At 49.5% G+C, this 14,287-nt stretch overlaps 7 protein-coding genes across 7 annotated transcripts; 3 read left to right on the top strand and 4 right to left on the bottom strand.

The window, feature by feature from the left end:
- Nucleotides 1-1,318: 1,318 nt before the first annotated feature.
- F5J12DRAFT_904785 (copper amine oxidase) lies at nt 1,319-4,137 on the top strand (the record flags this gene model as incomplete). The annotated part of the gene is made up of 12 exons (XM_051748577.1): nt 1,319-1,405; nt 1,460-1,648; nt 1,703-1,722; nt 1,778-1,944; nt 1,994-2,130; nt 2,188-2,521; nt 2,586-2,739; nt 2,792-2,867; nt 2,924-3,101; nt 3,162-3,812; nt 3,875-3,911; nt 3,963-4,137. The coding sequence occupies 12 exons, from the start codon at nt 1,319-1,321 to the stop codon at nt 4,135-4,137; spliced, it is 2,205 nt and encodes a 734-aa protein (XP_051601847.1).
- Nucleotides 4,138-4,275: 138 nt separating this feature from the next.
- On the bottom strand, nt 4,276-5,284 carry F5J12DRAFT_819538 (uncharacterized protein). Its single transcript, XM_051745237.1, has 4 exons — nt 5,155-5,284; nt 4,917-5,090; nt 4,462-4,850; nt 4,276-4,413 (listed from the first exon to the last, which is right to left on the bottom strand). The coding sequence occupies exons 1-3, from the start codon at nt 5,196-5,198 to the stop codon at nt 4,541-4,543; spliced, it is 528 nt and encodes a 175-aa protein (XP_051601848.1). The 5' UTR covers nt 5,199-5,284; the 3' UTR covers nt 4,276-4,413; nt 4,462-4,540.
- F5J12DRAFT_819541 (FAD binding domain-containing protein) lies at nt 5,285-8,388 on the top strand. Its single transcript, XM_051745238.1, has 17 exons — nt 5,285-5,444; nt 5,528-5,798; nt 5,853-5,916; nt 5,966-6,019; nt 6,083-6,118; nt 6,176-6,229; nt 6,283-6,426; nt 6,474-6,555; nt 6,607-6,663; nt 6,716-6,927; nt 6,978-7,050; nt 7,101-7,187; nt 7,240-7,281; nt 7,331-7,386; nt 7,444-7,571; nt 7,628-8,038; nt 8,106-8,388. The coding sequence occupies exons 2-17, from the start codon at nt 5,674-5,676 to the stop codon at nt 8,296-8,298; spliced, it is 1,818 nt and encodes a 605-aa protein (XP_051601849.1). The 5' UTR covers nt 5,285-5,444; nt 5,528-5,673; the 3' UTR covers nt 8,299-8,388.
- Nucleotides 8,389-8,672: 284 nt separating this feature from the next.
- F5J12DRAFT_718261 (uncharacterized protein) lies at nt 8,673-9,490 on the top strand (the record flags this gene model as incomplete). Its single annotated transcript, XM_051741102.1, has 3 exons — nt 8,673-8,874; nt 8,932-9,153; nt 9,210-9,490. The coding sequence occupies 3 exons, from the start codon at nt 8,673-8,675 to the stop codon at nt 9,488-9,490; spliced, it is 705 nt and encodes a 234-aa protein (XP_051601850.1).
- Nucleotides 9,491-10,275: 785 nt separating this feature from the next.
- On the bottom strand, nt 10,276-12,056 carry F5J12DRAFT_544943 (regulator of chromosome condensation 1/beta-lactamase-inhibitor protein II). The gene is made up of 2 exons (XM_051739993.1): nt 10,524-12,056; nt 10,276-10,467 (listed from the first exon to the last, which is right to left on the bottom strand). Exon 1 carries the CDS (start codon nt 11,919-11,921, stop codon nt 10,650-10,652), a length of 1,272 nt encoding a protein of 423 aa, XP_051601851.1. The 5' UTR covers nt 11,922-12,056; the 3' UTR covers nt 10,276-10,467; nt 10,524-10,649.
- A 1-nt stretch (nt 12,057) lies between these two features.
- F5J12DRAFT_544942 (uncharacterized protein) lies at nt 12,058-13,015 on the bottom strand. The gene is made up of 4 exons (XM_051739992.1): nt 12,800-13,015; nt 12,698-12,741; nt 12,324-12,640; nt 12,058-12,267 (listed from the first exon to the last, which is right to left on the bottom strand). The coding sequence occupies exons 1-4, from the start codon at nt 12,800-12,802 to the stop codon at nt 12,239-12,241; spliced, it is 393 nt and encodes a 130-aa protein (XP_051601852.1). The 5' UTR covers nt 12,803-13,015; the 3' UTR covers nt 12,058-12,238.
- A 21-nt stretch (nt 13,016-13,036) lies between these two features.
- Nucleotides 13,037-14,229, bottom strand: F5J12DRAFT_545085 (uncharacterized protein). The gene is made up of 8 exons (XM_051739994.1): nt 14,050-14,229; nt 13,956-13,996; nt 13,869-13,898; nt 13,703-13,814; nt 13,597-13,653; nt 13,513-13,548; nt 13,390-13,463; nt 13,037-13,338 (listed from the first exon to the last, which is right to left on the bottom strand). Exons 1-8 carry the CDS (start codon nt 14,092-14,094, stop codon nt 13,170-13,172), a joined length of 564 nt encoding a protein of 187 aa, XP_051601853.1. The 5' UTR covers nt 14,095-14,229; the 3' UTR covers nt 13,037-13,169.
- Between the last annotated feature and the right edge of the window lie 58 nt (nt 14,230-14,287).

Below are 14,287 nucleotides of genomic sequence, written 5' to 3' on the forward strand. Positions count from 1 at the left end.
ATTAGCGCTCATGTTGATGATCAGCGCGACGCTCCCCCATGACGCTTCGCAGTGGGCCAGCCAGTCCATCACGACGTTAGCAGCTCAGTGGTGTGAACGGTCAGCTTCATAGTATTGTCGTAGACATGGCTGAAGATACGTAATTCCTGCGTGACAAGGGCGGTCCTTGGAGCCAAGGTGTTCGAACTCTTGTCCCAAGTTGCGCCGGTTGCACTTCTGTAGCTCTCTTAGTCCCATACTAATCTTAGCGCCCCGACAGCGTGTCGCATTACCTCCGCCAAGTCTTCCGGTGCTCTTCATGACGGCTGCAGGAGCACCAATTGGAGTCAGGTGACCTCTACTTGACCTGATTTGTGGTGTCTTACTGCCATGGCAGTGACTGCGTACAGTCGAGGCGGCCGCGGGCTTGACGTGAAATCTGAATGTATCTCACAACTACGGCATATCATATATCAAGGTTCATAGATAAGTTCACAAAATGCGGAACATTATCTACTTCGGGGACAATTGCCTTCTTGTCGAGTTTTTAGTCTGCCTAGAGGAGACTATTACCTACGACTGCAAGCATGGTCCGAACGTTTTGACGCACGCGTCCACACATCATGCCATCAACGGCGGCCGTCCCTGCTTGATAAGATATGTACATAAACCATAGTTGGATACGATGAAGAATTGCCTCACAAAAGTCTTGACTATCTTCGTCATTCATATGACAGTATACCCCACAACCCAGTAGTCTATTTCCCCACCATGAACAACGGAAGCTATCACACATGTCCTTCCGCCAGTAGTGATCATAGAATCGTGGTTTCCCGTCTCGTGGTTTTCCCAGCGATGGTCCTCAGAGTTTTGTGGGTTGATTGATTCACACAAAATAACGTGTTACTATCGCCGTACATGCCGCGCAGAGGGTACCTCCTGAGATCTACACAATGATTCTGCATGCTTGGACAACGAGTAGTAATAGCAGTCAGCGTCATCTAAAATGACCCGTAGGGCAATTACTGCACCCCGAGTGCCAGGAAGTAAGCCATGGCTCCATGGCATAGTCAGGGTCAGTTCGAAGTTAAGAAAACCAGACGGAATGGACGATGGATATATGTAGTAGAACCGACCCTATGTGACGGAGGAAAGGAACCAAGCGGCGAAGTTAGGCTTAGTAATCGGTCCTAAGACCTTATCCTTATCTTAGCTAGCGTCCCTGATCACGAGTGCAGAGCTGCTAAGCCCGACCGGCCTCCTATGTATAAAGCCTGGGACATTAGTCGAATGGTCAGCCCCAAGGTTACTTTCAATCCTGGCGCTTCTCTAGTCAACCATGCATCTTCTTTCGACTGGATCGAGTGTCACTGGAAACAAACTTGCTGAAATGGAACACCCCCTTGACCCACTCACACCAGACGAGGCATGTGCATAGTCTAAGTGCCAATTAGTTTGCTGACGGCTTATCGGAAATTAGATTAATGCTGTTACCTTGACTATTAGGCGGTACACGGCCGAACACACAGACATCAAAGCGGTGGACTTCAACAACTGCGCTCTTTTGCCTCCCCCTAAGAGGGCCGTCCTCGCTGCCTTGGGCATTCCAATTACTCCTGGCGGAAAGCCCGAAACCCCTAGTAAGATCGTCAGGAAGGCAGAATCAGACGTAAGTACAATACCACTAACCCTCAAGTCGGACGACCACTCATATCTGCGTTAGTTCTTTGACGTTGTGAACGGGTATGTGTTACTTTAGTAGTTCGAAAACTTTATATAACAGAAAACTGCGCCACAGAGTTGCTTACAATGCAGTCGTGGCATTTGACGATGGGGAATGGAAAGTGGAATCCCTCCAGCTTCTTCCGGAGGGCGCGCAACCCCAAATAACTGTAGAAGAACTTATCCACTGTGAGGTTGTTGTACGGAATGATCCCAAAGTGCAAGCTCTGGCAAAGCAAGTTGGTAAGTCGATCGTATGCCACACCTCGCTGGGTCTGACATGCCGACGTAGGTGTTGAACCTCATCAAATCTTTGCCGATGGATGGGCCATTGGCTGGGACGACCGATTCCCGAAGAACCTGCGGCTCCAACAAGCTCTTTTGTTTGCTCGTTTTTCGCAACACGACAACCTTTATGCCCATCCATTGGTGATTTTGTCCGCTTTCAACGTGCCTTGCAACACTTGACTCTTCATGTCACCATAGGATTTCATCCCAGTGATTGATTCACTTGCAGGAAAGGTCATCCAGATCGATTTCCCGCCGTCGTGGAGGAAAAAGAGTGATGGGGATGTTGAGCTCTCTGTGTCTACGACGCAACCACTGCCCCTTTCGGACGATTCATTTCCGGTAGCAAACCGCGCACGTATTCCGCCTCCGCTGGCACCTCATGACTTCCTGCCCGACCTCATGGAGAAGGCAGATCCAAATTACAAAGAACGTGATGACCTGAAGCCATTACATGTTGTTCAGCCTGAAGGCGTGTCTTTCAAGATGAAAGGTCATGTACTGGAGTGGCAGAAATGGAAGATGCATATAGGTGAATAACCCACTCCATTTCTCGTTAATTTGACCACCTTATCATGCCTCCCCCCAAAAAAAAGCTTTCAGCCATCGCGAGGGTATTGTACTGTCTACCATCACATACAACGACGATGGAGAAATTCGTCCGATCTTCTACCGTCTTTCGATTGCAGAGATGGTTGTCCCTTATGGTGCCCCCGAATACCCCCACCCAAGGAAATTTGCATTCGATTCGTGAGTAAATATTGTTGCCAATATAATATGCCCCGTTTAATGCTTGCCGCAGAGGTGAATATGGTATGGGCACAGTGGCTAATGAACTCTCCCTCGGTTGCGATTGCCTGGGCAAAATTCATTACTTGGTGCGCCGCATGCTGCACCGTGGAAGATGCGTTCTGACCGTAGTTCCGCATACCAGTCTGGCACTTATGTTACCCACTCTGGTGCCGCCCTCGTTATCAAGAATGCCATTTGCATTCATGAAGAAGATGCCGGTGTGTTATGGAAGCACTCTGACTTCCGTCCCGGTGGTCGCTCTCGGACCGTGAGGAGCCGGCGACTTGTTGTCAGCATGGTTTGCACTGTCGCCAACTATGGTGAGAATACTACCAATTTCCGCCTTGTTTCATACCAGACACTGAAGACCTTACGTATAGAATATATCTGGAATTACTACTTCTACCAGGACGGTAATGTTGAGGTTGAGATCCGTCTGACCGGTATTTTGCAAGTTTACGTCACAGCCTCTGATGAGCCTACTCCCTATGGGATCACTGTCGCCCCCGGTATCAACGCTCATTATCATCAACACATTTTCTCCCTTCGTGTCGACCCTATGCTGGACGGTTTGCAGAACTCTGTCATTGAGTCGGACATTGTTGGTCTTGATGCGCCGACGGGCACGAATGAGAATTTCGCTGGCAATGGCTTCGTCGTCAAGGATCGCGTTCTCAAGTCTCAAGTTGAAGACGGCGCACGGGATTTCAACTGGGCGAACGAGCGTCGTTGGCGGATCGCGAACCTGAACAAGACCCACTACGCATCGGGCAAGCCAGTGTCGTATGCAATTATGACGAAGGGTACTGTGCTCCCTCTCTTGGCAAAACCTGATTCCTGGATTGCACGTCGGGCTACCTTTGCGCACAAGCAGCTCTGGGTCGTGAGAGACGAAGAAGGCTCAAGGTTGTTCCCTAGCGGCAAATACGTCCCACAGACTCGAGAAGGGCCCAAAGATTCCGTCGGAAAGTGGGTGAATGAGGGTAACGGCAGCATTGAGAACGAGGACATCGTTCTCTTCCTTACGCTCGGTGAGTTGCTTTACTTTCCCCCCTTTGTTTGACAGCCTGGAGTCTTTCCACGTGTACCGTAGGAACGACCCATATTCCCCGCCCGGAAGACTGGCCGGTGTGAGTCCGGCTCTTGATTTCTTTGTCACGAGCTGTAGCTTTGTCCTCCAGCATGCCTGTGGAACACCTTAGCGTCCTCTTCAAGCCTTCCAGTTTCTTCACCAACAACCCTAGTATGGACGTCCCTGGCACCAAAGACCGTCAAAGTCGACCCGCATTCGATATTGTCAACACCAATGGACAACATACGAACGCGGCGAACGGAACCGCGTGTTGCGCAAATTAAACCTGCGGGGAATTAAGGAGTTCAACGCCTTATCTATGTTCTACTATGTTCTATGGCCCATGCTTTCTTTGCACTGTACTCAAACTTGTTTCTGATTCTAACCCATGTATCATCGTGTTTGATATTGTATTATACTGCTGAGTCCATGGAGGGGGCGGGACTGATGCAACAATTGATTCACCGGCAGGGACCTCTTAGCCATGGTAGTAAAAATGAGTGCTGTGTTGACTGACCGCCAATTATCGATTCAACCGACGGTTCAGCCAGATACAGTACCTAACGATTATATCGAAGATGGGACTCGAAACTGAGGGAGTTCCTTACGTGGTAAAGCCCGTCCCATCCATAGGGAATGACACGGAGGGCACAACCTCCGTTCTAGTAGCACGGATGGATCACCATGTCAAAAGCTAAGTCCGTGCATCGTCGGGCGTTTGGCGTCCTCCTCCAATGCCCAGACTTGACGGATCGGGTTTTGGCGTACGTCCGGACCGTCTCCTTCACCGGTATTATCACCGGAGGATAAATTTGCCCTCAACGTAGGCCGAACCCCCAGGCACGCGCATAAAGCCTTATACCGCGACCTAATCAAACGTTGCAGTTTTTCCATGTCGACCTCTTCAGCCATGCTGTGGGACTGCGGGTCCGACGGATTGACCCGCGGAAATTGCTGGATGAGTTCGAGTAAATGTTTGATGTGGTGTACGGTGCGCCTGATGATGGGTCAGCAATGGGCAATATGGCGGGCAGGCAACACGATGGCGCAGGGCACACGCAACTGATCAGTGTCCGGCTGTCGGACATATATAGCTCGCCACGCCAATGCAAACCCTTCGTAAAAGCCAATTTCTTCCCAGATCTCAAAGCCTTTCTCTCTACCCAGTGCTCGCCCTTCGATCAGGCCGTGAATGCGTCCATGAGCGAATCCGTCGGTATATCCAGCGTCATAAAATCTGTGAGACAAAAAAAGGCTCTCAGAGAGCTTGCTTTGCTGGTAACAAGAATGGCCTAGCAAACGTCTGTTCGAGGTGCACAAGTTGCTCGAGATCGAAGCCTTCCATAGCGATAGTGATTAATTGTGGATGGTGCGGAATCGAATCGACTTGGCAAGCGGCTAAAGCTGGAAGAGCCGAGGCCTCTCAGCCGATGCGCGGCATATGATGTTGACATCCACAACAACTCCGAGAGCGTGAGTCTACTCGGCAAATGGAGCCAAATTCAAACTCTGTTCTTCCTAATAGCTTAGGATGAATGCGTGGAGTGTGCTAAGACCCACTTGCTCGTACCACATGGTGATCAGTTTCAAGGTAGGCACTCGCGCGCGGTTGTGGAATCGGCTGCCTTTCTCATTTGCTGGTCGGATGGCTCTTGTGCCGGTTGTACTTGCCAGTCTGCATGCTAGCTTATATGACTTCTCCGAACCATCAAATCAAGCAGCCGGAGCCCTTTTGAACGATATTGGATGGTGGTTCACCGGCCGTACTTAAACAAGTTTCAAATCGGGACCATGGTTCCACCGTCCTCTCTGCCGCTATCATGTCCCCTAACGCTCCCGAAAGTTATATCGACGTTCTAATCATTGGAGCGGGGCCTGCGGGACTCACAAGTGCTACTGCCTTTGCGGCTGCAGGCGGTATTAACGTTAGGATTATTGACCAAAGGTAACTGTAAAATTTAAGTGCCGCATTCAGATTTATAGAGATTAGGGCACCCAGGGCATCCAAGATTTCTGTCGGCCACGCTGACGGCGTTCACGCAAGAACAGTCGAAGTTTTGCAAGTAAGGTTTACCCAAAATTTACTCTTTCGTTCCCCTTAAAATGTTGTAGAGCTATGGCCTCGCCGAACGCATGTTACGCGAAGGGAATCAACTATACATGTATGTACGTTACGATTAAGTCACCCTCCAACTCATTGCACGACCGGGGCTCACTCTCGCACTTAAGGCATTTTACAATCCCAATGACGCCGGCGAAATCGAGGTGAGAACACGGCTTTCTTCAACACACAAGCTAAAATTCGTGCGTCCTCTTGCAAAGCTTACTGGTCGCGCTCCAGGCGTGATTGCACCAACCGCGCGCTTCCCCTTTGTGGTATGTTGTTTGACGTTTGGGACTGCTGGTTATGCTGACTTCCTGTGGTCTAGGTGGGCCTTCACCAAGGAGCTATAGAAGCTATATTCCTTGATTTCATGAGTCAGAATAACTTGATCGTGGACCGCCCTACGAGGCCATATGCTATGGAGATCTCGCAAGGACAGCCTCATAGTCCATCGTCATACCCGGTGAAGGTCAGTTTGCGTAGGTACTCAATCTTCTTAACGTAACCTTCCTGTAGGTAACACTCGAACATTTGAACGCGCCTACCGATGGAGGGAAGACAGAAGTCGTCCATGCCAAGTACGTCATCGGTGCCGACGGTACGCAATGTTCCTGAGTCTCCGCGTCCTAAATGTAAGATTATTACCAAGGGGCACATTCGTGGGTCCGCCAGACTCTCGGCATCGATATGGTCGGAGAGCAGACAGGCAAGGGTTTCAGATTCATTCTGTTTTTAATGATCTGACAAGAATCATCAAGATTATACCTGGGGTGTCGTCGACATAGTTCCGGATACCAATTTCCCCGACATTCGCAATAAAGCAGCCATACACTCCGAAAACGGGGCGTGCTTGATTATTCCACGGGAAGACGATAAAGTGCGGTTGTACGTCCAATTGTCAGAAGACGTTGTGGATCCCAGTACTAGGAGAGTCGATAAAAGTCAAATGAGTCCGGAAAAACTTATTGAGGTGAGTGTTTGCGGTGCGTTGCAAGCTAGTGTTGACTGTGTCTGGCGAAGGTGGCCAGGAAATCATTGCATCCTTACTACCTGTCTTTGTCGTCAGAGATAGAATGGTGGTCGATATATATCAGTAGGTTCCTGAGGTTAGTTCTGTGCATCACCTCATGTTATTCTTCGTAGTTGGCCAGCGTGTAGCATCTAAATATTCAGACAAGGACCGCGTGTTCATTGTCGGTGATGCCTGCCATACGCATTCACCTAAAGCTGGTTCGTTCAAATAATTGAAGCCAACTGTATCCAGTTACTCAATGATTTGCAGGTCAGGGAATGAATGCGAGTATAAGCGACGCGCATAATCTTGGTAGGCTATCCATGCGTCTAACAGAGTCGGCTCTAATTATTGTGTACAGCTTGGAAAATTGTCCACGTCCTTAGAGGATGGGCACATCCGTCGATCTTGAAAACTGTAAGCACTTCGGCTATCAAACCAGGATTGTTTTTTCTTACCGTCAGTCTCGAACAGTATGAGACGGAACGCAGAAACTATGCACAAGATTTGATCGATTTCGACAAACGATATGCAGCATTGTTTTCAGGTAAGCCGAGAACCTTGGAGAATCAAGAAGGCATAACGCACGAAGAATTTTCGAGGTGCGTGCATTGATGCGGTCACCTGCAGCAGCCATAGATGACGTCTTGTATCCAAGGGCGCTCCAGATTCATGGCGGCTTCATAAGTGGTATAGGTGTCCACTATTATCTTTCTGCGATCGTAAACACCAAACATCAGACATCTGCAAAGAATCTCGTCATCGGAGAACGCATGCCCCCTCAAATTTTCATCCAAGGAGCAGACGCGAGACCGGTGGAAGTTCACGATTTGTTACCTGCTGATACCCGCTTCAAGATTCTTGTCTTCCTCGGTCCTCTGGATGGGTCCCGGCTCGTGAAAGTCAACGGACTCGCGAATGATTTAGACGCGCCTACGAGTTTCTTGAGAAAATATTCCATAGACGGTCAATTCTCCCACATATTCGACATCATATCCATCGCGCAGGGAGATAAATTCGTTTTCAACTACCTTCACGTCCCTCAGATTTTTCGACCTCATTGGTCTAAGTAAGTTTTATTCTCGCCGTCGCCCGTACGTCAGTGAACAAACTATTTACATCTCAACCCCTTGCAGGGTCTTGTTGGATGACATTGATGTTGCTAGAACTCAAGGGGGTGATGCCTACGAAAGATTTAGCATCAATCCACAAGAGGTGACGTTTGTGATTGTCCGGCCAGATGGATTTGTCGGGATGATAGCCCCATCTACTGCATTAGAAGATGTGGATGAATATTTCGCTTCCTTCCTGATTCCCCGTACATGTTGAACTATCGTAGATGTTTCCCATTATGCATGCATTATTGTATCGTGTTTCATCGTGCATTTGGATGTTCAATATTTCAATACCAATGTTCAGTACTCCGAAGGTGTCCACCTCATGTACTTATGTAATGCAACAGCGAAGAATCGGCCCGAAATAGTGGCCTAAGCGTCCCCGCCATGGTACGGTCAACAAAATCGGCAAAAACCCCTCGATCTGTGCAGAGCCCAGCAGCATCGTCGTCAAAAGAATTGCCATTGCCTCAGGACGGGTTCGCTGACAACAGCGTCGAGCTCCCTAGCTCGGAAAGTGAGGGTACAGGCGATGCAAATGACAGTATCGACCAGGATGAAACGAATGATGATGACCTAGACGAAGGCATGGACCACGAGGGATTTGCAGGGCCATCCTCAAAAGTGGTCAAGCCTTTGACACCCGAAGGCCTCGCGGCCTTCAATGCAGAGATTGCACGGACGGGTGTAGTCTATATATCTCGAATACTCCCAGGAATGCGCCCAGAGAAGGTGCGGCATCTGATGACGCACTATGGGGAGGTAGGAAGGGTATATTTGCAGAAGGAAGGTCAGTATCTCTCTCGTTTGCGTCGTGGTCAACTCGTCTTCATCATTCTTAATGCAGACCCTAAGACGACGTATCTTCGACGAAAATATACCACCGACAAAAAACCCCATTTTACAGAGGGTTGGGTAGAGTTCAAGGATAAGAAGGTAGCACGGACGGTAGCTACCATGCTCAATGCTCAGCCTATCGGAGGGAAGAAGGGCACGCGATGGAGAGATGATGTCTGGACGATGACATATCTCCCGAAATTCAAGTGGAATATGCTAACCGAGCAAATAGGTCGGTAACAAAATACTCCTTACTCATCACCGGGCACTGATGTTGCGGCGTTATAGCTCACGAAGCAGCTGCGAGAACCGCTAAACTGCGAGTCGAAATTACACAGTCAAGATCAGAACAGAACGAGTATCTCAGAAATGTCGAGTTGGCGCGGATAGTGGATAAGCGGAACGAGAAGCGGAAGGGAAAGGGTTTGGAACCTCTTCAACTAAAAGAGAAAAGAAAAAAACGACCGCCAGTCGATGATGACAGTCGGGAGAAGCGAAGGAAGCGACACAGGGTGGATGACGATGCGAGAAATACTCAGTTGCAGGACGTGTTGGGTAGTATATTTTGAATGACTGTGTGTCGCGGATGCATCTACGCTAAGTTGCTTGCGACCAAACTTCTCATCACCCCAAAGACTTTTCCAAGTGTAAAACCCAACGCAACATCATGCATGCAGCCACCTCCGCCAAGGTAGGGTAACTCAAAACCGGACGACAACTAAAGGCAATATTCCTCGTACTTCAGAAGCAGCGTGAATATGTCGAGCAGCTCCAAGCAGAAACAAATGCTCTGCAGGCACGGCTAGGGTACGAAGCAAACGTTCCGAAACAAGCCCCTATCCTGATCCTCTTTCATGTAGAGAGGACGAAAAGGCGGAAACCATTGTATCGAACCACATTAAACTGCTCCATCGTTACAATGAAGCAAAGGATGCGGCTCAGGTGCGGGAGGTCTCCATTTTTTTTTGGACTTGCTAGCTTATCAGCACTGCTATGTACCGAAGATTCTGGTTGGCAGGGTACGTCGGTGACTTAACGAGGTCAGATATGGTCTCCAAACACGAACTCTCTCTAGCTTGCATCCCTCAAGGGAACGACCGTTCGACAAATTTACATCGACATGGATCTGCTGGACGACGCGAATTGAAATAATCACGGTGAATCGGTGGGGTGCTCTTCGTAACTCTCTTGATGTGTCACAGCCGTGTTGGTGACTGCGTGCATACCCAAAATTAACCATTGACACGCATATATGCGGGAAGGAAGTTCTCTCGTATCCTCCATTGCATACATCCTATCCCAGCAACGTGTGTGACCAGCCTTCTCGAATCTCTCCGAGCTGAGGATCGAATTCACGTCAAGACTTGATCAACCAACACATGGGTTAGGTGCTCGCGGAGGGCTGGAGTGATAGCAACTCCGCTCATCTGCTGTAAGGGATCATTCGATCATTCGAGTTGGTAGAAATCGAATTGTGGACGGGTATCGTCACAGAAGAGAAGCTCCCCACCTGCCCAGTAAGCATGTAATGCGCCAGGCGGCAAATCTGCGAGCCAAACCTTCGTTAATGGGGCACTTTCAGAAACTGGCACATCATCGTACCTCCTAAAGGACACCGAAATGATCATAACACACAACTCTGGGCTGCAGTAATCGTCGACGGTTCAAGCATGCCTAGTCATTGTGATGGCAGAGCCAGCCAGCTAGGTACCACAAGCTGCCCACACATCAACCACATTCCCTATAGGGCCTCGCACCGTCCCTGGGCCAGATTTGCGCAGGAAGGGTGACATCTTCCAGCATTCCAAGTCCAAGGTTTCCGTGCTCGTTCCACCCCCAACCCCAAACACTATTAGATATACCCTTCCCCATGTCCCTTGATGGCGAGGTCAACACGAGCACATGCTCGCTGCCGCATGCCAGCTTGATAATATGGGTTGTGGGCTCGATGGGTAGCTTCACAATGCCAATTGTGTTTGAGTTAGATACCGCAGAGTTAGTTCTGCCAAGTTGTCCTTTCGCATTGCTCCCCGTCGCAAGTAGAAGGTCTTGCATACGTTCTCGGGTATGGACGTATGTCCCGTTCCATGTGCACCCGATTCTCTCAATGGGCATCTGCAGCAATGAGAGGCCATCGAGCTGGTCCTTTCTGTTAGAACCAAGCACTGATATGCGGTTAGATTCGTGTAAGACAACAGTGTGTTCGTTCCCCAGCGCACAGCAACGCATAGGATCGCTCGCTACGTCTATGGGTATCAGTGCTGGACGGCTGATGACCGCAGCCTTCGTTTTCTGGCCCAATTGACCTTGTCGTGAAGATCCCCACCCAACGAGGACTGAAGACAAGGTCGCACCGTCGACGGTGCGAGTCTGTAGCTCTACCACAACGTGTCGCGGTCCCGCCTGGAGGGATTCGATGGTGAGAATACTATTAGGAGGCTTTGCGCCTGCTTTTTCGTCTAGTGCAGAGGCTAGATTGACGATCCTCGCCTTATTTGCGGCATTCAAGTTCTCTCCACCACCTAGCGCACCGAAATCGTGGCTGCCCATGGATATGAGTACGTCTGGTCTCCCGGGGCACGATAATACGAGATATGTTGTCTCCCATGCAGCGGCTACGAGACGACAAGTGTACGGCAATCTCCTCTGCTGAAACAGCTCACCAAACGGCATTGAAAGCGGCCTGAATACGAAGGGCTCATCCTTTGATGCTTCCATTGGCGCGTTACGGTCTGGTCCTAGCTGTCCTTTGCTCCCATCACCTGCACCCCACAATTGGACATCTCCGTCCTTAGACTGGAGAAGGATAACAGTATGGCTTGAACCGCTCGCAAGGCCTAAGATTCTGGCGGTGTTGGTCGGTAACTGGGGACCGTGATCTTCGAACACGCAAGGTGTGAATGAGTGGGCGTCATCAGTGGAGCCGGTCCCTAGCTGCCCGCGAGCGTTGGAGCCTGCTGCTAACAAAGTGGTAGGATAAGGACGTGAGGGTGTTGTCATCGCCTTGAAATCTCAGTGTGCAGCTCAAATTCCAGTGTAGAGTTTGCTTGCCACGAATAGGCGAACAGGTCACTTAAAGTTGGCACCTGCGCCGCCGCCGACTACCAAAAATTTAGCTGTAGGCGTAGGCGCCAACTTTGAGCGACCCTATTGTATCTACTATTGCCTTGGCTTCGAGGAGATTACTGTCGCATCACTACGCAGTACGATACAGACTATAGTTACATATGCGCAATGAAATTATGTACACTAGATTAATGGGCATCATCTCTCAAGGTATCGCTTCCTCGTACATGTACGTAGGCATCAAGGATAAGTTAGGAGAGTTTGGAACCCATAAGTTTGACTATCAACACGCGGCTCGTCAGTATTGTTTCAAAGGTAGTAATTGCAAATACGCACCAGTTCCGTCGGGCTCACCAACGGCGTACATCATTTCTAGAGGGTGGAAAGCAAAAGACGTATATCTGGGAATATATGACGAAGGCGGACGTCGGGAATATACGGGTAACCCTGTCGGCAGCATCATTGAAGAGAGAACGTTGAAATCCGTCATAGAGTGTAACAAGAGTCGTTGGTGTCTCCAGTTCGCTGGGGTGAAGTGGGGACCGTGGCCTTTGAACACGCAAGGTGTGAGCGTGTGAGCGTCATCGATGGAGCCGGTGCCCAGCTGCCCACGAGCATTGGAGCCTGCTGCTAGCAAAGTGGTGGGATAAGTGCTTGCCAGTGTTGTCATCTCAGTGAGAGGCTCGGATTCCAGTGCAAACGTAGCTTACTTGGGAGCAGGAGGCGCCTCCGGCATTTCTGTTACACTCCGATTCTAACAGACCGCTCGTATAGTATTTAGACCTGCGTGGCCTATGCACACTATCCCCTACCATGAGTCGGCACTTTGTTCTGGAGGGGCCAAAACTCAACGTAGGCTGGATTACTTCGTACACCTTAGTTTATACACTATAAATGTGTGTTCGAACTTGTACGAGCAAATTTGATATAGGAGTTGTGTGGGTTGTGGATCACGCGCACGGTTGGGTGGTAGGGGATAGTTACTTTTACCGCGATTGTCCGAACTTATCCGAAGCGCTGAAGTTCACTGCAGTCTGCAACACCTTCAAAGGCCGTATACAAAAAAATTTGTTGTTGTGCAGTCATCCCAAATTTCGTGAAAGTTGTTACATGGAGTACGATGTTATCTACGGTAATTAGGCTGGAGAAAAAACTGAATACACACCGGTCAAGTGTAGTGTATTAAACTGCTAATGCGGAGGGTCCTGGATAACTCGTGCTTGGGACGGCCTCTTGGGTACCGAGTACGGGTTTGTCTCCTGAGACCGCTGTACCAAGCGTGTGCTGCGCAGCCCAAGCAGTAAGTAACAACTGATGTTTCGACGTCCCCGCTCCTGCATCAGCCATGATTCTGAAATAGTGTTTGTTCAGAAATTCGTATCTATGCTATTGCACCGCCTACCGCCGCAAGTGAGCTTGATCGTCATTTGGGTCTGTATGCGTCCCTTCAATAATTCGTCCAATCTGACCCAAACCCTAGTCACAGTGGTTATGGGGATGGTTCAGAGTGCATGGTACGACGTACTGTCATGTTCCCTTCGTTCCCAAGGTAGTCCACGACCTGAGCTACATCAATTGAGTCATCCCACAAAGTTGAAAGTTGGCTCGCCTGTGGCAGTAGCTGTTCCACTTCTTGGCAGATTCCACACCAACAGAGCCACAAAATCTATGAATAATTGGACCTTAAGCCTCAGAAAACAACAACTTGACCATACCTTTCCTGTGATGTCTTCCTCCAGTGCCCGCATTTCATCCTCGTCGTCTGTTGCATCAAGTTTCTCTCGGAGCGCCTTTATCTCTTGCACCATAGAACAAGCGTCTGCATACCTACATCGGCATTCAGGGAATGGTCTATTGGATGATTGAAGGTGCAGTACTGACTTGTCATACTTGGGCTTCATCGGACTAAGACTCAATCAATCGCGGAAAGAGGAAGTGATTTAGGCAAAAAAAAAAAAAAGCACTAACGAGCGTGAGTCGATGAAAGTAGTACTGATGAAATCGAGTAACTTTTCGTGACGAGGATTAGTCGCGGCTTATTCTGGCTGGTAGTAACACATACCCCAACACTCAGGGTTTGGGATATGGACTGTACCTCGCGATCCATGTTTCGCTTCTCGACAGGCGTTCTGCCTCTCACGAAACTGAGAACCGAGAACTTGGCATTTCTTCCGCAAAAAAAGTAACGCCATTTCGAGGCGTGGATCTGGCACTGCCTTGCATGTGCGCCTACCTTTGAATGGAGTATGTCTTACAACCCAGCTGACAAACGAGAATTTCAATAGAGGTGCCCCCAAGCC

Source organism: Pisolithus orientalis (assembly GCF_024613125.1).
Source record: "Pisolithus orientalis strain OTSU chromosome Unknown F5J12scaffold_8, whole genome shotgun sequence".
NCBI lineage: Eukaryota > Fungi > Basidiomycota > Agaricomycetes > Boletales > Pisolithaceae > Pisolithus > Pisolithus orientalis.